Below are 25684 nucleotides of genomic sequence, written 5' to 3' on the forward strand. Positions count from 1 at the left end.
TAGCCAACTAACCATCTTACCATACAAGTGATCATGAGCTTCAATGCTAAGCTCACACCCGTGTTTAAACCCAAACACACAATGCTTGTCTTCCTCAAGGTAGGCATCCTTGATACTTGTAAGACGATTCTCAATGGACAATTCCAGCCCTCTACTTTCACCCATATGACCATGCCTATCATAAATTGTCATCTCCTGGTGACAAGTAAAAGCACTTACTGCAGAACTAGGCAGCGTAACACCCTGAAAGACATACAGGGATTTCACCTTGACACCCTTAAGTATCAAATCCGAACCCTTAAAGACACTCACTTCCCCATTGCTAAACTCACCCTTGAGCCCCAAATCATTTAAGGTCCCAAGTGATATCAAGTTCTTCTCCAATGCTGGAACATGCCTCACCTTAGTCAAAGTAACCCTTCTCCCATCACTAGTCCGAAGTCTCATGGAACCAATACCTACTACTTCACATGGAGTACCGTTAGCAATCATAACTGAAGCCCCAAAACAAGACTCATAAGTATCAAACCAATCCCGACAAGGACTCATATGGAACAAACTACCAGAATCAAGAATCCAGCTATCAACCAAATCACTAGACTCAACATAGCTAATCAATGCTAAATCTTCCTCCGAATCATAGCTCTTGTTCTGTTTACTTTCGACTACTGTGGCCTGAGATTTATTCTTTAATTCTGGACATTAAGACCTAAAACGTCCTGGTTCCTGACAGTGATAACATATTATGGTCTTAGTGTTACTAGACCCATCTCTACTATTACAAGTATCCGACCTAGCACCGTTACTATTGTTAGACCCCTTATTCTTTCTAGAATTTCTACCCGACCTAACAACTAACCCACTGCCATAATTCTCATTATCACTTGTCGTCTTTTGACGCAACTCCCTAGTATAAAGTGCTGCCTTCACTTCTTATAGGGTCAACGAGTCTTTGCCAACCACAAAAGACTCCACAAAGTTCTCATAACTATTCGGTAGAGAAACAAGCAATATTAACGCTGCATCCTCATCATCTATCTTAACTTCTAAATTACGCAAATCTAGTAAAATAGAATTAAGATTTTCTAGATGATCCCTTTATGGCGTACCTGACTGCATCTTGAGGCTAAACAACCGATGTTTCAGTAGTAATTTGTTGGTTAAAGAATTTGTCATGTATAGTGACTCCAATTTTAACCATAATTCTGCGGCCGTCTCCTGATCAGCAACCTCCGTGATGATATGATCATCAAGACTTAGTAAGATGGTAGAATGAGTCTTCTCTTCTATCACTACTAACTGTTCATCAGTCCATCCGTCTCTAGATCCCGACGTAGATGCCGCACTCTTTGGGATCAACAGACGCCAAATCTGCAACTGCTTTAATAATGCCTTCATCTTAATCTGCCATAGCCCAAAGCTATTCTTTCCATTAAATTTCTCAATCCTTATTGTAGAATCTCCTACCATTGTTTCCTTCAAAAACTCTTCCTAGGATTAAACCTGAGCTCTTGATGCCAATTGTTGTGCCACAGCGGAAGCAAAGATCGAAAACAATAATGAAACAATAAAGATTCAAACAAACAATAAAGAAAATCACACCGAGAAATTAACGTGGTTCACTATCAACGTGATAGCTACATCCACCGGCACCGAGAATAAACTTTTCACTATAAACCGGGAGATTACAAGATGAACACGAGAAACCACAACAATGGCTCTCCAAGCTTTTTCTCTCTTAGTTTTCCTCACTTTGTGTTTTACATTGCATCTCATTCCTAATTCTAATTACATAGGGCCTTTATATAGTATACCTCATAATAAAAAGGAATTAGGTTAAGAAAATACAAAAACCGTCAAATACTAAGAGTAACCGGCCAAAAACGTGCCAAGAAACCGTCATTACGCGAGCCGTATAAAGGAGCAGAACCAACTCCGCGCCCCGCGGAGTTCTACGCGTCCCGCGGAATGGTACAGTATGTACTCCGCGCCCCGCGGTCTTCTACGCACCCCGCGATCTTCTACGCTCCCCGCGGAGGTCTCTCTGACCCATTTCCTCTTCATCCCATATAATGACTTGTTCGAGTCACTATATTTCAACAAATTCATTAGTTTACATTTTCGAACTAAAATCTACGGTCATCGTCGTCGGGGGTAGATCCCTCTAATGGAATTAAGTGATGGAGCTCGACATCAATTGTGCGTAAACGGGGTGCGGAATGAATGGAGCGAGAGAACACATGAGAACTGTGTGCGTGGATGAGGAGCAAATAATTTAGGAGAAGAGGTATTTCTAAACAAACTAGATGTGTGGTTAGCTGCATGTATGAACCTATTATAGTGCACCAATATATAAGTATTTATGCTCAAATCGTTTGGGCATCATCTCGCGCTCCCCATTTTTGGTGACAGAAAATTCACAAACTTTCAAATGAGACTATATATATATTGAGCTGATTCAATGTATATGTCTTATAGTGATTACTTATAACTTTAAAGTAATTATTTATAATTTTAAATTGGTTATTTTTTATAGTCTTAAGGTGATAATTAATAACTTTAAAATGATTATTTATAATCTTAAAACCATCAGTTTAAAAATAGACTAATAATATAAATTTATTTTATAATAAGACGATTTTCTACTAGACAAGTTGTTTTGAATTTGTGTTCCATATGGACCATATCATGAATTTTTGAAATTGTTGAGCGAAAAAATAAAAAAAAAGTAATTAAATAAGCGAAATTTTAAACAAATCCCAAAAGTAAGCGTCCAAACCCCAAAGCTGTGCTTTGGAGCTGTTCGCAGTTAGTAACTGCGAACAGCTATAAAAGACAAAAGAGCTGTTCGCAGTTAGTAACTGCGAACAGATATTTTGTCTTTTATAGTTGTTCGCAGTTACTAACTGCGAACAGACCTGATATACAAAATCAGATCAGTTTCTGTTTTTCGCAAAATCGCATTTCTCAAACCCTACTTCACTCGACATTTTCACCTTCTCCCTCTAAAACCTTTGATTCATTCCATCAAATCGTGCAATCCTCTTTCATTTGGCACTTCAAAATTAGTGTGGGATACTATAGCTTGCGCAAAGGTAAATTTTTTTGTGTTTTTTTGGTGTATATTTGGATTTTAGGGTTTTTAACCAAATTTGTTTATTTTTTCAAATGTAGGTTTGTAGTTGTTAAATCAAGACTAATCTTAATCATCCATAAGCATTGAAGGTAATTTCTAATTGTTTTTATAGCTTTATGTTGGATTTTGAAGTAATGTTGTTGTATTAGTTGAATATTATTAGAAAATGTTGATGTTGATGTTGGTATTAGAAATGTTATTTGTGAACTTATGAATTGATTTATTATTTGGATTATGTGTATTATATATGTATGAACTTAGCTACATTATGGATTTGAATAATTTGTAGACCAAAAAAGATTATAATGAAATGAATATAATGTACTTGTATGGGCATGAGTTGATGTTGATGTTGATTTTCTTTGTGTTAATGTAGAAAATGACATCATTTCGCGTCACTATAGTATGTTTTTGGAATGGTATGCTCTCCTTCTTATGACTACCATTTGGAGGAGATGGATCATTCATATCCCGTTGACGCTGCGGGGACCTCGCAGGCTGGGCCATCACAGCCATCACAGTACCAGTCCCCTCCACGGCCAGAGCGTCACGCGAACGCCTCTTTCTATCGTAGGAGGCGAAGGAGACCAACTCAGTTGGATAGGGTAGATGAGGGTTCGTGAGCGTTAACGATTACCTTTTGTGTATTTGGATCGACTATGTACATATATATATATATTTTAATTGACTTGTATATTTCAAACATTTGTATATATTTTGTTGTATATACATGTTTAATTACTTTATCATAGCCCCCAAACTTTGACTTATGAATGATCGGAGTTTTGGCGATGAATCATGCCGCCTTAAAGATACATCGACTTGTAATTACCTATTCTAATGTCTCTAGTGCAATTACAACAAACAACAACTCAAAAATAAAGGGAAAAAAAATTAATTAGCTGTTCGCAGTTACTAACTGCGAACAGCTATAAAAGACAAAAGAGCTGTTCGCAGTTAGTAACTGCGAACAGCTCTTTTGTCTTTTATAGCTGTTCGCAGTTAGTAACTGCGAACAGTTCCAAAGCACAGCTTTTGGGTTTGGACGCTTACTTTTGAGAAAAGTTTAAAATATCGTTTATTTGATTAATTTTTTTTATTTTTTCGCTCAACTTTTTCAAATTTTCCCATATCATAGCGTCATGGGTTCTAAGTGGACCATTTTATGCTTCATGGACTTCTAGACTCCAATTTCCATAAATAGCCCATTAATCACGAACATCAGTCCCGGAAAACACACTAATCCATTTTCAATATTTAACGTTTCCTAATCAAGAAATTTAAGGGATATTTGGAAATTGACCGTTGGTATTTGGCTTTTTAGTTAACTTGTTTGACTATCTGAAACTGTTAGTTGTTTTTGTTGGATTTTAAACTAGCTAAAAAAAATCAGCTGTTTGTGGAGATATTTGGTAAATTTAAATATTGGTTGTTGGCTGTTTATTAGAGAAAAAGTGGGTTAACAAGCCAAAAGTCAATCAAAAAAGCTGGAACAACTTTTTCACTTTAGCTTAAAGTCAGCTTTCAGCTGATTAAAAAATCATTTACCACTATTTTTGGCTATTTGACCAACTAATAAGTTTAAAGTCAAAAGTCAACCAAAAAAACTATGTGATAAGTTATGTGACAGCCCTTATAAAGAACATAGTTATTATAGTGGTCTGTCCCACACTTGATTATACGTCCATTCCCATGTGATCCACCGCCACCGACAAAGACCCACTTGCCAGACCATCCGTGATTATTGTATTCCTCTACACTCACATCTACTTCAACTCCCCTACACCTCTCCATCTCAACCGTTCAACAACCATTCTAATCCGTCGGATTCAAAACCATTCTTTAATTCAATAATTTAGTAAGTTCCACAGAAGACATAACGTGCACTCTCACACAGAATATAACTCCACTTCACTCGTTTTAGATTCTCACTTTTCCTTTTTGGTTGACAGTAAAGCAATCCCTCCATTTTAATTCCTCACCACACTGATTCAAAACCCACTCTTTACTTTACTCGCATCAACAAACTTTGAAGAAACCAAAGGAAGCTACAACAATGGCGAAAATCGTTGGAGCGTTGGTTTTACTTTGTGTACTTCCTGCCATTTCTATGGCTGCTAGACCTGAGAAGAAACCTTACTGTGTTAGAGGTCGCGTTTACTGTGACCATTGCAAAGCCGGTTTCGAAACCCCTGCCTCTACTTATCTCGAAGGTTCTTTTCTCTTCTCTATCTGTTTTCTCTAGATCTACTACTTTCTTTTTGTGTTCTATTGGCGTTAGATCTACTCCTGCTACTTTTTTGTTGCTTACATATGTTTTGCTTAAATTTTTAATGTGTGTTGAAATCTGTTGTCTCTATCATTATAATTTGTTATTTTGTAAATCTAGAGCTTTCATAATCACTTTTATAATAACAAAATACTTGATCAATTCTATTGGTATAACGATCTGTGCCTGCTTAATTACATTTATCTAATTTTTAATTTCGTTAGTTAAATTAAAGTTAGTTAAAATTAAATCGTGCTTGACTAATGATCACTGCTTCATTTTTTACTAATAACGATAATAATGCGGATCAATATTACTTCTATTACTATTCTACGGAGTGGATCTATGAAACTCATTTTCTTACTCGACAATATTTGAGTGATTCCGATGTGGTTTTTTAGAACTTAGAATCAGATTGAAGAATTAATAGGGACAGGGCTTACTGTTAGCTTTCAGATATTTGGTAATTTAAGAAGAATCTCATAAGTGAGAGTTTTTTAGCCTCTTTGGCAGCAAGCATATAGTAAGTATATTGTAAACTAGATGATAAATATTAGTTTGTTTAAACTACAAATAGATGCCACAAGTGCTATTTGAACTCCAAAATTACAGTTCTGTATCTCTAGACGCTCACTTTTGTAGCATCGGAAATTGGGGATCTTGGTCTAATTTTCCGGTAACCAAGCCTGCTCAACAGTAGATCTGACTGCAAAACCTCCAAAGTGTTCTCTATCCTTTTCATTTTTTACTCAAACTTCTATTTAGAAATCAAGGTCACATTGAGTGAATGCATAATAACTTTCTTTTGATTGCTTTGTTCTGGATTTGGTTCCCGTGTTCTGCTTGTTGAAATTACTCGAAAGATGTGATGGCTAGTTTATCCTTTTGAGTTTGCTGTATTATCAGTTGCAATTACACTATTAATGTTTCATTAGTCTGGTTCTGATGTCGGTATATTAGATCTCATAACACTAGTCATGTGATAGTTGAGATTAAGGGAGTAGTATGCCTAATTACATGAGAACGGGGTAGTTACGAAGGGGGATACAGTTGAAAATGGCTGCTGTTGGCAAAGCACATTATGCTTTTCTCCGTTATTACTGCTTTTAGGAATCATAAATCGTTCTGCATGGTTTTTTGGATGCTCAATATACTATGTTCGCTTTTCATAACACTTGGTAATGTGTAATACTTTCGAATGAAAGTACATCAATATGTTATATCTAGACTGTTTTTGCTGCCTGCTTGATTACGATCGACAGATTTTTAACATAGAAATTCCATATTGTGACTTCAGGTGCAAAGGTTAAGCTGGAATGCCGTCACAGACACACACAGAATGTCCTCTACTCAGCTGAGGCAGTTACTGATGCAACTGGTTCTTACAAGATTTTCGTCCACAACGACCAGAAAGACAATGTATGTGACACCATTCTGGTGAGCAGCCCCCACAAGACTTGCAGTATTCCTGACCAAGGACGTGACCGTTCCCGAGTTGTCCTCACCAGCTACAATGGTGTGGTTTCCTATGACCGATATGCTAACAACATGGGATTCATGGTGAACGAACCCTTGAGCTTCTGTTCCCAGCTGATGCAGCAATATCAGCTCACTGAAGATGAAGTTTAGATAATAGATTCATGATATGAGAGCTTGTTGACTCACTAGTATGTTACATCTACATAATGCTTATCATGCTTGTTGCTTAATTATTGTATTACTTATGTCAACTGGATAACTATTGTTATTAGTTGCAGCTGAGGTTTAGCAACCATTTGTATTCATTATGATTGGTTTTAATGGTATTTTAAGTATGTGATTTCGATCATATTGAGCTATTAAGACCGAAATTAACAGATTTAAGAGCAAATTAATGTTAATTGGTGATAAGAACATATCTAAGGATGCTAATTTTCACTTTTTTTCGCATATAATTTCTCTTCTCGTGCCCGTTTAATGCCATTGAAGTCATATGGTTTTGGAGTCTATTACTCAGACCATGAGTAAATGCATAGCGCAACAGGGCATAAACAAGAGTTTACTTACAATTTTTGATTTAAGAAAAAAAGAGGATGGAGAGTTGTGTTCCCGTTAGCATAAACTTAGTTCTCCTTAATGGTTCCATATTCAATGCTAAACATGAGTGGTACTTTACTTAATTTAGCATTCCGGTTATTAGAATTCCGATTCTGATTTACGATTTTACGATTCAAAAACAGACTAGTTATTCAGATTTTAAGTAGAATCTTTATAATGGTAGAATTGTACAATATAGGTTTTTTGGAGAATAAGGCAAAACTTCTCAATGGCAGAAAATGGTTTAGAATAATTCGAAATTCTATCTAGATGTTGTTTATAGAAACAATTGACTAGCCCCAAATCTTCTTACCGGATATGTGTGTTTAGTTCTTTTCAAATGACCATTGGTTTCAAAGTAGTTGATTTTAGTCTCCTTTAACGGCGTAGTGTCTACACAATGGACAAATCTAACCTAAGGATATTTGAATATCCCTCTTTGATATTTAAGTTTAGTATAAGATAGTGATAAGGTGGTTTACACTTGTAACTAAGTGCCTCCAGCAATAAATAAGCAGTAAATATATTTGTTTATGGTGGAGATGAGTTTCTCTAAAGGTGTTAAGAGGCTCTCTGAATTAAATACTCAAAATTTTGTCAATGTCGAGTAGAGAAATTATATTCTTGGTCATTTTCAATATGTTTATGAGAGAATTAATAGTAAGATCAACTTTATTGTCGCCGAATAAAGTATTTATAAGAAAATGCCTAAGGTTAAAACCCTAGGAGGTTAGGAGAATTGTCCAGTGTACAATGCATGCTTCTTTGGAAGAAGACTTATTCTAGGCACTTCCCCTTCAAATGCAATGCACATGCATAGTTGGCTACTTGGTATAAGCCCATTTATAAATACTAATAGGCCTCCTTTTAGAGGCTAACCCAACTGGTACACTAATTATAAACACACTACATTTAATATTTAATTTTATAAAATATGTTTATAAATAACTAAATTATTTGCCAGTATAAAAGTCAATAAAAAACCAACTATTCTCGCTGATTAGACATTTTAATTAAACCAACTAACAACCAATTGCTAAATAGCCTCATAAAAATATATGAAAAGACATTAATAGGAAAATAGAATGTTGAAATAAATGCTTTAAGTTTTCCTTTATTTCCTCATATTTTAAAAAAGATGAACATATTCTCTTCAATTTCTATTTCAATTCCCAATTAATTCAAATTGGTAAAAGGCTGATTGAGTAAAGAAAGTTGGATTATGCAAATCCAAGTATTCTTTTCATCATTGTTCTCTCATGGCCGTTAGAAGTAAAAAGGTTTATTCTTTTGAATTAGAAAAAAATATTACGTATTATGCATTAAAATAGTGAAGTATTTAGAAATAATAATAGGGATGTAGAGAATAAAAATGATAGAATTATATACAAAATAAAAAATGTAGCAATATTAATGAAATAGATTAAAATGAAAAACAGATTAAAATGAAAAATTAAAAGTGTAACTCAATAGTAAACAATAATGTGTTATGTGGAAGGTTTGAAGGGTTGCAAATTGCAATATGTTTGGTACGGAAACATTTCTTCCTATTACTAACCTTGAATATGCAGCACTTCTGCCCTCTTTTCTTGATGAAAGGCTGAATTATGTAAACATATATTATTGAATACCAAATACAGTTTCGTCAAGTTAGCAAACCACTCTCCAACATTGTCAAATGCCAATTTTTAGGTAGGTTGGCTAATATGTAGATGTGGTCTATTTTACTTTTTACTTCAATTTGATATCTATGTGTTAAGAATTCGACTTTAAGAATTAGATTTAGTCTCAGTTGTAGATTAAATATCACTTTTTAAAAAGAAAATGAATTTGATTCCTCTTGACCCTTTCCTTTCTTTAGCCTATCAATCGCAAACCTGATAGGTCGTTTATGTACTACCAAACAATTCCTAATATGCAACTAGTATAGCAGCAGTTATGGTCGAATCCACAGGGAACAACGTAGTAAATGATTATTTTCCGGCTACCAATTGATCCTAAGTAACACACAATTTTAGAGAATATATGTCTAAACTAACTAAATGAGTAGAGTACAAACAATTAAATTAGAAAGGTAAATCAATGATACTAAAACATCTAGGGATAAATTTCCCCGCTAGCATGATATGATGACAATGTGATCCTACTACCCCTACAACAATCATAACCAAATTCAATAGGACGAATACACCATTAATGATACTAATAACTCCTTTCAAAGACTATTAGTTTCACTACTATATTATCAAATCTATTTTCATGGAATCAAGTATAGCAATGACATTGAACATAGTATTCTATAAGATCCAACAATCAAATCAATCTATTTTCATGAAGATTATCAAGCCCTTGATCTAAAAGGCAATTCATTCAACTCTAACTTTCGTTAACGATTGAATGAATTGTTAACCACAATTTCATGAATTGTTAACCACAATTTCCAAAATTTCTATTGAAAAAACATGAGTTAACTAGCATAAGAAACCAAGCATGAATAAGGATTATGCATAACAAAAAGGGATTGGGATTCAATAATTCATCATCAACATCATGGCTAGGGTTCCATCTAACCCTAGATTAAGAAACTACTCACACATATCAAATGCAACAAAACAAGAATTAATTAAAGAAAACATGATTAAAAGTAATAACAAGGAAGTGAAAAAGAAATAATACTTGAAGTTGAATACCAAAGGATGAACGAAAGTAATTGAAAGTTACAATGTTTTTTCTCCCAAAGTGAAGGATTAAAAATATCCCTCTAGAAAAACCTTACTGCCCCCCTCGCTTCCCTATTACATTCCCTAATAATAAAAATATAAACTGTGCGGAAAACGGTTATTAAAGCAGGACCGAACCGGGTTTAGGCAAGATCGGACCGGGTCCGTATGCTCAGAGTTTCCAGAGAGCAGAAATCGCAGGACCCGACCGGGTTTAAGCAAGACCTGACCGGGTCCGTATGCTGAATACTTATGCAAATGATTATCGACAGACCCGACCGGGTTTAGAGTATAGCCGACCGGGTCCTGGGCTTGGAGGGTTACATTCTTATTTCTTACTTGAAATCGCCCTGGTATGAAAATACCCGCCCGGGCCCGCCCATCATCTTGTGCTTACTTTTCTTCATTAGAACACGGCAAAAGTACAAACGAGACCCCACGGGACTAAAAGCATATCCGAATGGAACCGTGAGCTCACAAAAGTGCCGTAGTGCGGTCTCGAACTCTGCCAAATCTCGAAGCACGTATTCTAATGCTCAGAAGTGATTCGCTTCCAATACAAGAGTGGAGTAAAAAATGGCCTGAAATAATCAAAGACACACAAAAACTCCAACCAAGCGTAAACCACATGAAAAATGCGAAATCGCACATCAAAATGTCATAAAATGCAAGGGAAAGGAGCATAAAAATATAGTACAAAGTGCATACATCAAACTCCCCCAAGCCAAACCCTTGCTTGTCCCCAAGCAAATGGACCATCAAAGAAAAGTGGAGATCATATAGGTCAACAAAGTTCTTCCCCAAAAGTTTTCGAAATTCATTTAAAAGCAACTTCAAACGACTCGGCATTTAGGCGCACTCAACATCAATCCGGAATATCATAGCGCAATCAGGCTTTCACGATTCATCCAAAAGGTAACCAGTTAAGGCCATCGTAAACACATCATAAATCAAATGAGGAGGTACTCACGGGGCAACTCACCACTCCATCGTCGATGAGTTTAGGACTCATTACACACACCGAAGTAGTAAAAATGACTACTTCCATTCCCCAGCAGTGTTTCCCTCCCAACTCTCACACTCATGTGTTTAGGAGGACAAAAGGATCTCTCCAATGCAAACAACATTCTAAAGACTTTCACTTTAACCTTGCTATCCTTCTCCTTCGAAATAGACTTCAACTGCCAAGAGCATCAGATCAGGCTAATAACGGGAGTAACGTTGGTTAAGGTTATTACTCAAAGAAATAAATTCATTTTCTATTTCAAATCCATTTCCGTTGAATTTGTCTCATTAAATTTGTCTAGTTTTTATTTTTGGTCATATTCTAAATACTTTTTTTAATTTTTATTCATACGATTAACTTATTATCTTTTTATCTCCTCTACATATTTTTCCCACTTTTCATAAAATATGCTTTTTTATGTTTACTCATAGTTCTTGATTTTCATCTCACTTATACTTCGTGCTATTTCTTTGGGATAAATGGAGCATACGGTCAGGTCATCGTCACCTTATTAGCATTCAAAGAAATTTGTTTTTTTTTCGATTTTTTTTATACAAAGAAATTGTGCTTTTTAGTTTCAAGCTTAATTGAAATAATATGAATTTAATTAGTAGTCAACAGGTGACTAATTGAGCGTTTGTTGGTTATCGTTTTGTTAGTTTTAGTTTTAGTTTTTATTTAAATTAAAAATCAAAAATGGAAAATTTGACGAAAGGAAAGCTACAATTGGTTGTACTAATAAAAAAACAAGATGACAAACACAAAGAAACAATGAGCAAATGACATAATGTGTTTATGAGGTATCTTGGATACCTCCCCTTAAATGAAGTTTATTTATAATGATTCAACAACACAATGTAAATAACTCTCCCCTATCTTGAGAATAAACTCTCAATATACAAAGAACATTCTCAAGTTTCTTACAATATAATAGCTCTCTAACAATATGTTGTGTGTTTTTGGTGTCTTTGTTCAGTAAATGACTTTTATAGAAGAAGAATACTTCATTCTAGAACCAAATCATCACTCACCATCAAAGCTTAATTAACATCACAATTGAAATCGACAATAATGTATAACAATAAACATAGCAATTAAACAAGGAATACTATGCTCTATCAATGCCATACCGTAGCTCAAACATCCTAAAATGAATCCTAGGCAAAGTGCTCGAACGAGCAACCTATGTGCTCGAACGAGTAGCCTATATGCTCGAACGAGCAGTCCATGTGCTTGAATGAGCACCCACTTCATAAGCTACTGACTAATGCAGTACACTGTGCTCAAACGAGCACCTGATATGCTTGAATGAGCACAACTCTCCAGCCCCCTTCTGACTTTGTTTTCGTGTTGCCCTGTTCGAGCAACCTTCATACCATGCCTTGACTCGTTCATCCCCCTTTAGTAAAGCGTCATTTGCCCCACGTTAAGCATCTCATCGTTCTGTTCAAACCTTAAACCAACGCAACTCGACACATCTTTATCATCCTTCTCCAAAGTACAAGACAAAACATGTTCGACTATATGTTTAAAGTTAACGTCATTTTTAAGAGAATTGGCATTTGCATTAACACTAGACAAATATTTTTCACTTTTTAATTGCAAGTTTTTATATGTTCTTAATTTTAAATAAATTTGACTAATTTTTTTAATTTTTTATAAGACATATATCATATAACTTTGAAAACCAAAAAACAGACAACCACAATTTCATTGAACAAGCCTTGAGTGTGAAAACGAGGAAACAAGTTTTGAAATCCTTAAATAAGGTAAACATTTGATTTAAGTATAGAAAAATGATAAAAAAAAATAAAGTTATAAAAGTAGGTTTTTGTCATGGGTAAATTGGAAAAAGGGGAAGCACAAAGATGGAACTCAATTAGGAATGACAATGCGTCGGACTCGGTTCGGATTATACATACTCCGACTTTGCTCCGAATTTTAGTCGAATTTTTTTTCAGTCCACCTCCACTCGGAATCGGATTATGCATACTCCAAGTTTGCCCCGACTCGGACTCTCGGACCTCCAACGGAGTCAGATACTGAGTCGGATTATTATCAAACTTTATCGTTGTGATATTGTACTAATGATTTAAAGCATACGAAGTTAACAAAGTATATTTTTCAAATACAATTTAACAAAATAAAATGTGTACTTTGAATTCAAGTTTAACATGAGAAATATTCCTAATACTACAATTTAAAAAAATTTTCTCGCATTTTGATTTGGCGTATTTTATTTCTCTTAATCTGATTTGTCGTATTTTGATTGATAGATCTAAATAAAAATACCAAGTAGTTTTTCAAAATCGAAAATTATAATTAGTATGAGAAAGAGCTTGAATTAGTCACGTCTAGAATTTTAAAGGAAACAAAATATTGGGTTAAAAGTCAAATTCAAAGTCGGATTTCTTTCAGGGTCGGAGTGTCGAATTTTTAATAAGGTCCAACTCCGGTCCGTCTCTAACTCGGATTCGGATCGTGAAGTCGGAGTTGGAATCGGATAACCTTTTCCTCGGACTCGAATTGGATTATTTTCCTCGGCTCGAGTCGGACTAGGGTCAGATTCGGACTGAATTGCCATCCCTAAACTCAAGTTTCTCTTGGGGAAAGTGACGCATGCTTCAATTAAGTTATGATCCGATTTCCAAAAATATAAAAGTATTTATTTATAGGTTGAATAAGTCTTCAAAATAGTTGTATTGCCTCAACGCAATTAACCCAAATGACTCTCATGTAAGGGGATGTGATAAAGTATATATACTCCCTTCGACCTTTGCTTTTATATGTTCTTCTCAAATAGAATTTACAAATTTTAGTGTCGAAATTTGACTATGCAATGATTTCTTATTGATTTATTTATATGAAAAAACATATTCATGTAGAATCTTAATAGATTTTTCTCAATACTTATTACTTTTTAAATATCAACTTTTTAGAATTTTTAAAAAGTCACAATTAAAATTATTTGACTTTTAATTTGCATTGGGATCTACGAAGAAAGTGAATGGGAAGAACAAATGAAAACAGAGGGAATACAACACATCCTAGGCTATAACCATCAGCTTAAGTTTTTTATAAAGTTAGTCTCTTGACATGATATCACAACCAATGTAAAGGAATATCTCATATTCGAATCTCATCGTCCCTCATTATTTCCAGTGGAACATCTAGCGTCATGTATAAGAAAGACGTGTGTTGCATATACACTTTTAGGCCAAAAAGCTCTCTCGTGATGGGGCATATTAAAGTATATAGCGTACTCGGGGATTTTAGCTATTAGCTTAAACTTCTAGCTGAGTTGGTTCTTTAATTCGTAGAAGAAATTTAGAGTCATCATGTTTCTAGGGCCAGGGGCGGAACCAAAAAATTAAACAAGGAATGTTGATAATTTTAAAAAAATAAAATTAATTGTGTTAAAAATTACACTAAATAACAATTAATAAAGGTAATTATCCACGCCGAGTTTTCTTTACCAACTTAGCCAACAAAACTTATCTCATCATTTCATCCACACATTTAGAAGGGTTTGAACTTGTAATCTCTAGGTTTAAAGCCCATTTCTTTACCAACTTAGCCAACAAAACTTATAATATTATTTTTTTCCCCGAAATTTAATTGATGTGAGTTGACAGCGTTGACCCTACAGCGGATCCGCCGATGCCTAAGGCCGACATATAATACCATGTTAGTGATTAAATTTTTATCCACACATTTAACTTATTTCATCATTTGATCCACATATTTCTGACAGTTTTCAATAATATTCTATATCTTTTTACCACTTTTATGCAATTAATTTTATTTTTACCTACTTATATTTGGGAGTGAGGGTGTGTTTGAATAAGACTAGACCTGATCATGGGCGGCTCGGCCCGCCGGCTCGAAAAAGTGAGGGTTTGAATACCAAAATATGGTCCGATGGGCGGGTTTGGGCAGAAAATAAGTGACTCGAATTTTTTTGGGACGGGTTTGGGATTGGTGTTTGGCCCGCGGGCCGGCCCAGCCCGGCCCGAAAGGAGCTAAGTTGGTCCAATTAGTTGCATATTTTAATTATTTCATATGCTAACACTTTTTTTCCATATTGCATCAAGATCGGTCTACCATTTTTAATATTGAAGAGGAGGAAGAAGAGGTAGATCGTGAAGATGACGATTGTCAAATCACTAATTAGTTACATGATTTGATTATTTTGTATTTGTTTATTTGAATTATTTGTAATTTGTGTTTTAAATTATGAATAATATGTAACAATTGTATTTGTTTATTTCAATTATTTGTAATTTGTATCTTTAATTATGTATAAATAATATATAACATAGGCCCGCAAGCCCGTATATTACGGGTTTGGGCAAGAATTTTTAGGCCTGCACTTGGGCGCGGCCCGGCCCAGCCCACATCAATGGGCTGTTTTCTGACCCGGCCCGGGGTTTCATCACGTCTAAATAAGACCAAGTGTGGGCAACGTCATGAAAATTTTGAAAAGTGTAATCACCATATGCCCATTTTCCATTCCTTTCTTGTAACATTGTTTCACACTTCAAAGAGTCAACAAAAAAACCTGTCAAATTTCATTATACAACCTCCATTAAGTTTCACCTACCTCTTTGCTTATATAAACTCCATTTTCCCACCCAAATATACCAAATAATTAGCACGACTATCTCATTACTTCTACCTGCAGTTTCGTCTTCTCAAAACAACACCTCTTTTTTCTTGGAATATAATCGAATCTTCTTCTTGGGTTTGGTTATTTTTGTAAGATCTTCTTCTCTTTCACTCTTTTTATTGCTTATTTTCATCACCATTTCATTTAATTTGTGTTTTTTCTTGGATACCCATTTGTGTTTAGGTAGCAGAAATATCGATCTGATCCTCCTCCATTGACAATCATTTATTGCTTTAATTTTTGGGTTTCTTGGTTCTACTGTTCTTTGTTATGATTAGTTGATTATTATGTGGGTTAATTGCTTTTATCTTGATCCCATGAAATTTCTTGGTATGTGTGTTCTGACTTCTGTTTGTTGAAGCCTTTACCTTTGAGATTAAATTGTTGGTAAAATTGTTGCAATAATTTTGTAATGTAAATTAAACTTCATTCAATAAATTTCTTGGAATGAAACATTCACTTCTTGGATTAAGTGTTGGGCAATGAACGAGAAGGCATGCCATGGGTGTTGGGCAATGGAGAAACTATGCTTTAACCATAGCCTTAAGCTTGTTGTTAAGTCGAGATATTCAATGAATGTAAAAATTTCTTTAACCCATAATGTATTTGTTCTATATAAGGCTATAGAAATTAGAAGGTTTTGCTTATCTTGTAGTATTCTCCGTTTTTTTTCGATGGGTCAAAGATTTATAATGCTTTGATTTTGTATTATAATGAACTAGCAAAATGATTCATTAAATCACGTGCACTCGTATCTATATGAATTTGTACATGATGTTATCTACCAAGGGTTAACTGAAAACGACCTGTTTGTTAGTTTTATTATTAATTAGGGTAAAATTACGTCATCCGACCCTTAAAACCCCACAGTAGGTGGGAGTCAGGTGGAAATCTCTGGGTAATAGAATGTTGTTGTGCTTATGTTGCACTATCTTCTTTTTGTTCCTAGTATCTTGTATTTTTCACATTTGTTATATGGTATGATCATAACGGTTATTACTTATTAGTAATTTTGTTCAGAACTATTATGTATTTAGTATTATCTCCTTGTAACTGTTATATTTTGTGTTGCTAGATGATAAGATTGTGCAATGTTCTTCATAGTAAATCCTCTTGTTTAGTTTTCAGATCAATTTCTGCTCAAAAGGGTATTTATATTTAATGTTTATTTGTCAAATGCTCCAGAATGGCTTCTTTGGTGTTTCAACAAGCAATATGCAAATTGCAATCTGCTGGTCCAAGCTGTAGTTTAAGCTGCCACTATGATTCTGGTAGCGTGTTGGTTAAGCCGTTTCCAACGGCAAACAACGTTCACTTTGGATTTTCGTCAACCAATAGCTTAAGTACAATGCAGAAACGTTCAGGCGTAATTCAAGCCTCAACATCTCAAATGTCAGTTGTGGATACAGTTTTTTCACCATCTGATAACATTGCCGGTGACAAACCTAAGAAAAGTAAGTCATTTGTTTTCAATTTTCATGTATGGTTTGCTATGTTACTTGGACTCTTCATTTTGCTTCACATACTCGTGTCCGATCCTTGACGCTCGAACAATGGTATGACACTTACACTTCATTTTAGGCGTAAAATTGAATATTCAGACATTTCCGACACTTGGACATGTACCAGTATTCGACAATAGTACCCAAGTCCAAGTAACGTAGATTTTGTATTCGGAGAAAATGTTTGGTAACTTAATGAAGGATTCATTGTCTCTACAGATATGATTGGATGGTTGATAGTTTAAGTTTTAATGAAAAAGAGAAAGTTCTCTTTAGCTTAGTTTATACTTCATTATTGGGTGATTTCTGTAATAACATCTAAATGTTTGTTGTTTTTTGGTATAGATGAGGCGGCGCTAATCTTGATTAGACATGGTGAATCAATGTGGAACGAGAAAAACCTTTTTACTGGTTGTGTTGATGTGCCACTGACGAAGAAGGGTGTCGAGGAGGCTATTGAGGCTGGCAAGAGGATCAGCAATATACCTGTTGACAAGATATATACATCTTCCCTGATTCGTGCTCAGATGACAGCCATGCTTGCCATGACGCAGCATCGCCGTAGGAAGGTAATATCTAGTTTTTTAAAATGTTTGTTTTGTTGGGGAAACTCTAGCATTTCTTATTTGGGTTTTGTATAATGTCATTATTATTCAAATGCTTGAGCTGAGACTCATTTTTTCATGTAGATAATTTGAGGGTTGGAAGTTTCATTTACTAAGGCAACTGATATTCTTGATGTGAAACCATTTTTGTTTCTTTTGAAAACCGGATTGGACATGTAATGAGGAATGAATTACTTGGTTAATACAACGCAAAATGCAAGGCGGTCTGATATCTTCACAAACTAGAAATGAAAAGGAAGCTCAAAACTTTGTACTTAAACTGATTAAGAATCATAGTGCAAAAATAAGGCCACATTACAAAAGGTTTTTCTGAGAAAATGATATTGTTACATTATAAAGGTGTAAATAAATTACGTTTTGGGCCGATTCAAGGAATATCTCATGTTTTGGTTGAGATTTGACATTGTGATAACCACATCAATCCTGTTCACGTCATAGTGTAAAAACAAGGCTACATTGAATCCCATCGATCGCGTTGTAAAGGTTTTCAAAACAAACGAACTGATATTCCCCGCATTATAAAGGTATAAAAAACCGCGTCTTGGGCCGTATCATTGAATATCTTATGATTCGACCAACATTTAGACATACAATTACCGTTACGTTACCGCGATTGCGACCATTACCACATTTTTAGACTAAGTTACCGTATCACCGTGCCGTTACCGTGGATCACTGATCACTATAGTTATTGCATTCTTGGACTATGTTAAGAATGTAGAGGAAATTTAGATGTAAATACCATGTTGCTTTGTCATGCTAGAGCATCCTATATTGATCCTTTATCTACTTTCAAACTTTTATTTCATATATAAGTTTATGTGAACCTCTTTTTAGTACTTGACTGATACCCACTCTCTCCTTCAGGTGCCCATAATCACGCATAATGAGAGTGAACAACTCAAGTTGTGGAGTGAAGTTTATAGTGAGGAGACTAAAAAGCAGTCAATACCAGTTGTAACAGCATGGCAATTGAATGAAAGAATGTAAACACTTCATTTCTCCCTGCCTCTTTATGCTCTTGTTTTAAATGATTCTTCATCCTGTATATCAACATATATATATATATATATATTTTTTCAGGTATGGGGAACTTCAAGGACTCGATAAGCAAGAAACCGCGAATAGATATGGACAAGAGAAAGTTCATGAGTGGCGTCGTAGTTATGATATACCTCCGCCAAACGGAGAGAGTTTGGAAATGTGTGCAGAAAGAGCAGTCGCTTATTTTAAAGAAAATGTAGCGTACTTCCTTTACTCTTTTTATACCATCCAAAATCTTTATTAACATTCAACTCATCAATTGATATTAGAATGAAACTTGCAGATTGAACCCCAAATACAATCGGGGAAAAACATACTGATTGCTGCCCACGGGAATTCACTTAGATCTATTATCATGTACCTTGATGCACTAACATCTCAAGAGGTGTGGATGTTTTCCCCGAGTTTGTGAGGTTTCAACTTTCAACCATTCATATGTTATTTATGACTTATGAGCCATTTGTTTCAGGTCATCAGCTTGGAACTATCAACCGGAATACCATTGCTATACATTTTTAAAGAAGGAAAGTTCTTGCGAAGGGGAAGCCCGGTTGGACCTACTGAGGCAGGTGTCTATGCCTACTCAAGGGTATGTTACGATTTTCCCGACTTTGTGCATTATGCTTGACATGCAATATGACTTTTTGAATCTCATACTATATGTGCTATTGCGTTACTCGTCATCTTCATACCATGTATATCCCACTCGTTCAAACTATGATCAGAGTTTGAGAGGGTTTGTGACCGCAGACCATACTCATTACAAAAAAGATGAGAGACATTCGACTCCTGCTGCGTAACTAATATAAGATGTTATGTTGCAGAGATTGGCGGCTTACAGGCAGAAGTTGGATGACATGCTTCAATAGAAGGTTTAGGCAAGTCACTCAATCTCATTTTCCTTCGAAGACTTGGTTTTCATAAATGCAAATAATTTTTCGGTTTTGTAGCATCTGTCCTGATAAGCTCTTATGTCTATGCTTCTTGCAGATCTATTCGTTGTGTAATCAATTTTCACACAACTGGCTGGACTTGAAGACACAATGGAAAAATGCAATAGAACATTATGACAAGAACCTTGATTCAATGATTTTGTGGCTTGTTTTTTGCTACATTTTTAGTTTTTAAGGCTTCACTTTCAAATACATATGCAAATGTAATAGACAAACATAATTTTTTAGTACTTTGGTTGTTATATGCAAATGTAGGTGAGATTCCCTGTCCCTTGCCTAAGAAAGGCGATTTTTGCTCCAACTGAAAAGCTATGTCTAGAGACTTGTGTAACTCGTCACCATCATGATGATTGAGATCATCAAAGATCAAAAAAGTCGGTCACTTGACCACCCGATGTGAAATTGTTGTCTTTAACATTCATAACTATTACAGGCATTCTGTTCCAGTAAATTTAACAAATAGGCTATGTTAGAAGTGATATTATTGATAATACAAATTATTATGTTAAAAATGATCTCCTAATGAAATCCTAGTATGCACATTTCTTCCTTTGTCAAGAAGAAAAACACAATACTTTCTCCGCTAGCGCCACACTGACGCACGCCAGAAGGAATGCTTATTTGCAAGTTTTGGTCTCCATTGTTAAGTAAATAACCTAGAGAATTGTTAGATTCGAATTCAGCTTTCATATCTGAGGTAGGGCTGCTGACAACTCATTTAACACGATCACGCTTTGGCATCTCCAGCGTCCTTTAGGTTCATGGTAGCCACTGATAATGTGACATCTGAAATTGTGGCTGCGGAACCCTCAGCTGAAGGAGGAGTACGCCTACCATTACTTTGTTGTGATAGATCATCATCATCTGACGTTGAGCACTCATGGTTAATAAGACCATTGACGTCGGAAGTAACAGAAGCACCATCAGCGTCATCCCAGAAGGAGCGCATTTTCTCATCATCTTCTTTCATTCTCTGAGCATATTTTTGAATGTCAAAACTTTCGGTTCTTTTACCCCCAAAACAAGATTCAAGTTGTTCCATGTCAAAAAGTTCTTCCATGATCTTTTTAGAGTTCATATCATCAGCATAAACAAACTTCACCTTGTTCCGAGTCTTGGGTTCCAGAAAAGGTTTAACTACCTAAATGGGATAACATCAAAACAATCACTCGGTTAGTTTGATCAATAAAACTCCAACCTTTCTCTACTTAATTGTACTCCCTTGAACTCACCTCTAAAACGTCAAAAATTCTCCACTCTTTTTCTTTCCACATAACACCACAACCTCCTTCATCTACGGAAAAAAAATATTGGAAAAACAATCAAACACGCTCGGATTGGATTTGGACCAAGGACCAAATGCACCCAGATTGTGTTTAGACCAAGGATCACAAATAAAAAAAATATCTTACAAATTCACTCAGAATCTATTGGACCTTGGCAAAAGCACACTTGCTGAGTTTGGGCAAAGGACCAAACACACCCATATTGCATTTGGGACAACGTCTAAAAGCAATATAACCACATTTGATCCTTAGCCCAAACGCATGTTGGGCGCATTAGTTGTCTTCCATTTTCTATTTTTATTTTTTTCGGCAGATTAAAGAGGAAGACGATGGTGATGGTTGTCAAGGTGGTTGTAGTGGCTGCCGGAGTGCAAGTCTGAGAGATAAGAGAATAAGAGTGCATAGGAGGGAGGAGAAAAAATTAGAGAAGATGGAGACGAAAATTTAAGAAAGCATAAAGAAATAACGCCTTCAAGGCATTCCAGAAATCTAGACATACAGAAACTGAAGCAACAAGCTGGCTGGTCTCAAGAAAGGAATACCTTGTAAAATTGTTCAAAGAACCTAGGAGGATTGTACAAAATAGCAATACCCAATCTTTCTGGATAATGATTCTGTAATACGTGCGCTGTTTCCTTAGCTGACTTGAATGAAACATTTGTTATACTGAAATTCCAGAAATCGATCAGCCAGACCATCTGCTCTTGATCAGGTGGTAAATTTAGGATGGCATTCTCCATGCAATATACCAAGTATCTTATTTGTCCTGCAACAGACTTGGAGTTCTACAAAACACCAAAATCAGCCAGTTATGAACAGAGCAGTGATTTATAAAGCACAATGATAATCTCTTGGATTGGATTGTGAGGGAAATTTTAGCTTACATGCCGTCATATATCAAAAAATTGCTAACAAAATGATTGGAGTATGGAAAAATATAAGAACCATAGACAAAACAAGAAGTAAAATCAAATTGTAAAACTTCCCAAGCAAGGCCACAAATTTAAGGACAATGACTTTGCTAGTCATTTTCTCTCATTAGTTATGCATATCCACTTTTTCCTAGATTTGTATTACCTCTTATTACTACATAGAGAAGCATTACCACAAACAATTTCATCATCATTGTCATCATCGTACTAGGTATATCCGCTCATAGAAACTATGATAAGGGTTTAAGTGTCTAGGGAGGATAGGAAGACGCTAGACCATATCCTTATCAAAAGAGAGAAGGAGGTTGTGGCCAATGAGACCGCAAACAAATTAATTCCCTTTATTTATGAATTATGATCTAGAGCAAACAAGCTATTAGCACGTACGAAACAGAATACAGGCTGGCACCAACATGAAACGAAGACCATTATTGACCTTAGATGAACCATTTTGATGCAGACTTCCCGCGACAAGTACATAATTTACTTTAATATGATAGTATTATCTCCTCACCCTAATTAAATAAAAAACAAAATTTAAGAAAAGTACCTCGCGACTAGGACGCATTACCAAAATAGGTCTCCCTTTCTTGTCAACAGAAGTAGATCTATATATTTTGCCTGAATCCGCTTCACTAGCAATATCTTCCTAGATCAACAAAGGCAACCTTCATATTACAATCAGCTTTAAACAAGGAGACACAAGTACAGTACTAGAGAACAACATACCCAACGGATCTTTTCAGGCTTGTACTCTAATCTCCATTTTAAAGATTCTTTCATCATCTTTGTGGCTTTTTTCACATGCCAATTTCGTGCTCGCAAGTATCTTGCAGTTGATGAGTCAGAACAAAATTTAGACAGCTTTTCTGGAATCGGACTTAGTGCTTTTCTTACCTCTTCAATCTGCCAGTATTTCACACAATTAAACCATATATTACAAAGTTACATAGAGAGCATCTGTCATTCTGTTGTCATCAACTCAAACAAATGCTGGGAAATGGAAAGTACCTTCTTTGACTGCTCTTCATATTGTTCTCGTGTGTTGGAGGCAGATTTCTTCAAATTCATACTCATTGTTGTAGCCAAGTATCCTGTATCAGAATACACATAAAATCAGTTGTTTCTACTAATTTCCACTTCTATAACTTCTCATCCTCAAGATACTAAGATATAAAAACTAAAGACATACAACATGTGCTATTGTGTTGTTTATTACGGAACTCAAAGAAAAGGCATATTAAAGGTATTGATGTACTGTTAATGTCAAGAGATATGCAGTCAGAAATTCCCTTTGCAAATATATCTGTGAAATTACTTCATCCAATCTACCGCAATTCCAACTTAGTGGTAACCTCTTCTATTGTCATGTATACTAATATCATGAGCAAATAAAATACACCACAAAAGTCCCGCACATCTTTCAATAATATACACCACCAACAAATCCTCTATAATCAAGCATGTAATCCCGTGTAAGATAAGTACAATATGGAAAAGACTCAAATCAAAACCCTATCTAAACCGATAGTAATGCCACAACCTTATATTGCTCTTCCGCAAGTTCTAACCTTTGTCTGATAATGAGCTAAATCTTCTTGCTCTCGCTTCACAGTTGTCCGGGGGGGTCTCACTGCCCGGTCACAAGTTGGGGTCCACGCATCCCTAACCATGAGGTCCAGTGGGCAAAACTCCCCAGTGAAGGATTGGGGGGCAACGCCCTCGATAAGTTAGAAGATACTGTTTGTAATTAATTATTTCTATATCAGAGCTTAGAATGAGTCTACATCTAATTAGTTTAGATTTAAACAAATCAGAAAATTTTGTTATTTCTGGGTATTATTTATCACCCATCAATGTCCATTATTTTGTATCTAGTTTTTCTCTATCACATTAATAAAACATGATCTCTCTGTCCCGGTGAATGTAACTATAACTAACACATTCTGAGTGAACCATGTTAAATGCGTATTTTCTAGTATTAATGTGTTTATTTCTTTCTTATATTTCTTTTTGTTATAATACTTCGTTTCCACTTTCTATTCCATATATTAAACTATGAGGATATACCTAAGAAAAAATTGTTCTTTGTCATAACAAATCAAAGTACTTTCTCTGTATACCTTGTCAAATGATACCTTCTCATATAATAGAAGAACTCCAAGTTAGTCAAAAATCAAAAGCCCTGAAAACAATTGTGATTGAAATTAATTATCATTAAATTTATTCTCTAATTGCTCCAAATTCATAACAAATGGAGAAACAAAGAATCAACGCGTTGACCATTCAACATTTACAAAATTCAAAACACATCTATAAAAAGGACATAATTAGGTTACCAATTAATGAGCATGAACGATCAGAGTAATCAGAATGAAAGGATAACAAAAAAAAGTTCAAAAAGCGCATCAACAAAAACAATCCATGTGCTTATAATTATCAAACAATTAATAAAAACAATAAACAATGATAATCGAACGAAAAAAAGACGCACCTATAAAGGAAATCAATGGCGGAGGTGATAGAGTTGGGTGAGGAGTGAAGAGAGAGAAAGCAAAGGTGAGAGAAAATGAGATATGAGGCAGGTGATGACGACTGATTCATGTGATAGGTTTGGTAATAATTTGTTGAATTGGTAGGGATGATACGTAGTAGTACTCACGAATTGCAGTATTTTCTCACTCTTTCCCTTTGTCGTCTTTGGCGGGCGTTTTTTTTTCAACAATGTGTATATACAGTTAGACGCGTTTTATATATCGGCTAAATAATCCGTTTAAATGAAAATATTATTTTTTTTGTTTGACATCGTCTCAAAGGGATGATGTCTTACAAGATTAGCTATACAATTATTATTATTATTATTATAATATTATATAATCATACATTATTGTATGTGGCTTGCGTACGCATGCAACCTTTATGGATGGTTCGATGAAAATTTTTTAATCCATCGACTCCAAAACTTAAAACACATATTGCAAGACTTTGAATGTCAATTTCAACACTTAAAAGCCCTATTCTAACTAGGGATGGTCATGGGTCCAGGACCCTGTTGGACCCGCTCCAGACCCGCGCCTTTTTTAAGGGTTTGGGTCTAAATTTTTGAGACCCATCGGATCCGGTCGGATCTGGATCCAAAAAATATTTGACGGGTCCGGGTCCGGGAAGGTGAAGAACCGGACCCCGACCCCGACCCTAAACTTTTAAATTTCATATTATGAATTTCTGATTTTTAAATTCTAATATTAATTTTTTTATTATTAATATATAATAATATAATGCCTTTGGCCCTTGATCAGTTGATTACTTGATTCACTTGATTGCCTTCTCAAGTTCTCATTCTCAATCCAGTAACCCTAAGTCCCTAATTTTTTTCTCATTCACTTGATTCACTATGTTTCTCATTTAGTCTTTTATATTTGATTTTTAATTATGTATTTAGACAAGTGTTTTTACGTTTTAGTA

The 25684-nt window shown here is 35.2% G+C and overlaps 3 protein-coding genes across 7 annotated transcripts; 2 read left to right on the plus strand and 1 right to left on the minus strand.

Annotated features, from left to right (window-relative positions):
- Positions 1–4926: 4926 nt before the first annotated feature.
- On the plus strand, positions 4927–7233 carry LOC130811045 (major pollen allergen Lol p 11-like). Its single transcript, XM_057677194.1, has 2 exons — positions 4927–5349; positions 6703–7233. Exons 1-2 carry the CDS (start codon positions 5193–5195, stop codon positions 7032–7034), a joined length of 489 nt encoding a protein of 162 aa, XP_057533177.1. The 5' UTR covers positions 4927–5192; the 3' UTR covers positions 7035–7233.
- An 8482-nt stretch (positions 7234–15715) lies between these two features.
- LOC130811018 (2,3-bisphosphoglycerate-dependent phosphoglycerate mutase 1) lies at positions 15716–20302 on the plus strand. The gene is made up of 9 exons (XM_057677148.1): positions 15716–15965; positions 17062–17330; positions 17724–17947; positions 18872–18990; positions 19088–19244; positions 19332–19433; positions 19518–19637; positions 19873–19926; positions 20039–20302. Exons 2-8 carry the CDS (start codon positions 17063–17065, stop codon positions 19915–19917), a joined length of 1035 nt encoding a protein of 344 aa, XP_057533131.1. The 5' UTR covers positions 15716–15965; position 17062; the 3' UTR covers positions 19918–19926; positions 20039–20302.
- A 58-nt stretch (positions 20303–20360) lies between these two features.
- Positions 20361–24945, minus strand: LOC130811019 (uncharacterized). 5 transcript variants are annotated; one of them, XM_057677152.1, is made up of 8 exons: positions 24714–24945; positions 24343–24404; positions 23791–23884; positions 23231–23313; positions 22949–23125; positions 22770–22868; positions 21830–22072; positions 20361–21142 (listed from the first exon to the last, which is right to left on the minus strand). In XM_057677152.1, the coding sequence occupies exons 4-8, from the start codon at positions 23294–23296 to the stop codon at positions 20729–20731; spliced, it is 999 nt and encodes a 332-aa protein (XP_057533135.1). In that variant the 5' UTR covers positions 23297–23313; positions 23791–23884; positions 24343–24404; positions 24714–24945; the 3' UTR covers positions 20361–20728. The 5 variants fall into 5 exon arrangements, with proteins under 5 accessions (XP_057533135.1, XP_057533136.1, XP_057533137.1 ...); XM_057677153.1 differs by having other exon boundaries at positions 23763–23884; XM_057677154.1 differs by lacking the exon at positions 23791–23884 and having other exon boundaries at positions 24358–24404.
- Between the last annotated feature and the right edge of the window lie 739 nt (positions 24946–25684).

Source organism: Amaranthus tricolor, chromosome 4, assembly GCF_026212465.1.
Source record: "Amaranthus tricolor cultivar Red isolate AtriRed21 chromosome 4, ASM2621246v1, whole genome shotgun sequence".
NCBI classification, from domain to species: domain Eukaryota; kingdom Viridiplantae; phylum Streptophyta; class Magnoliopsida; order Caryophyllales; family Amaranthaceae; genus Amaranthus; species Amaranthus tricolor.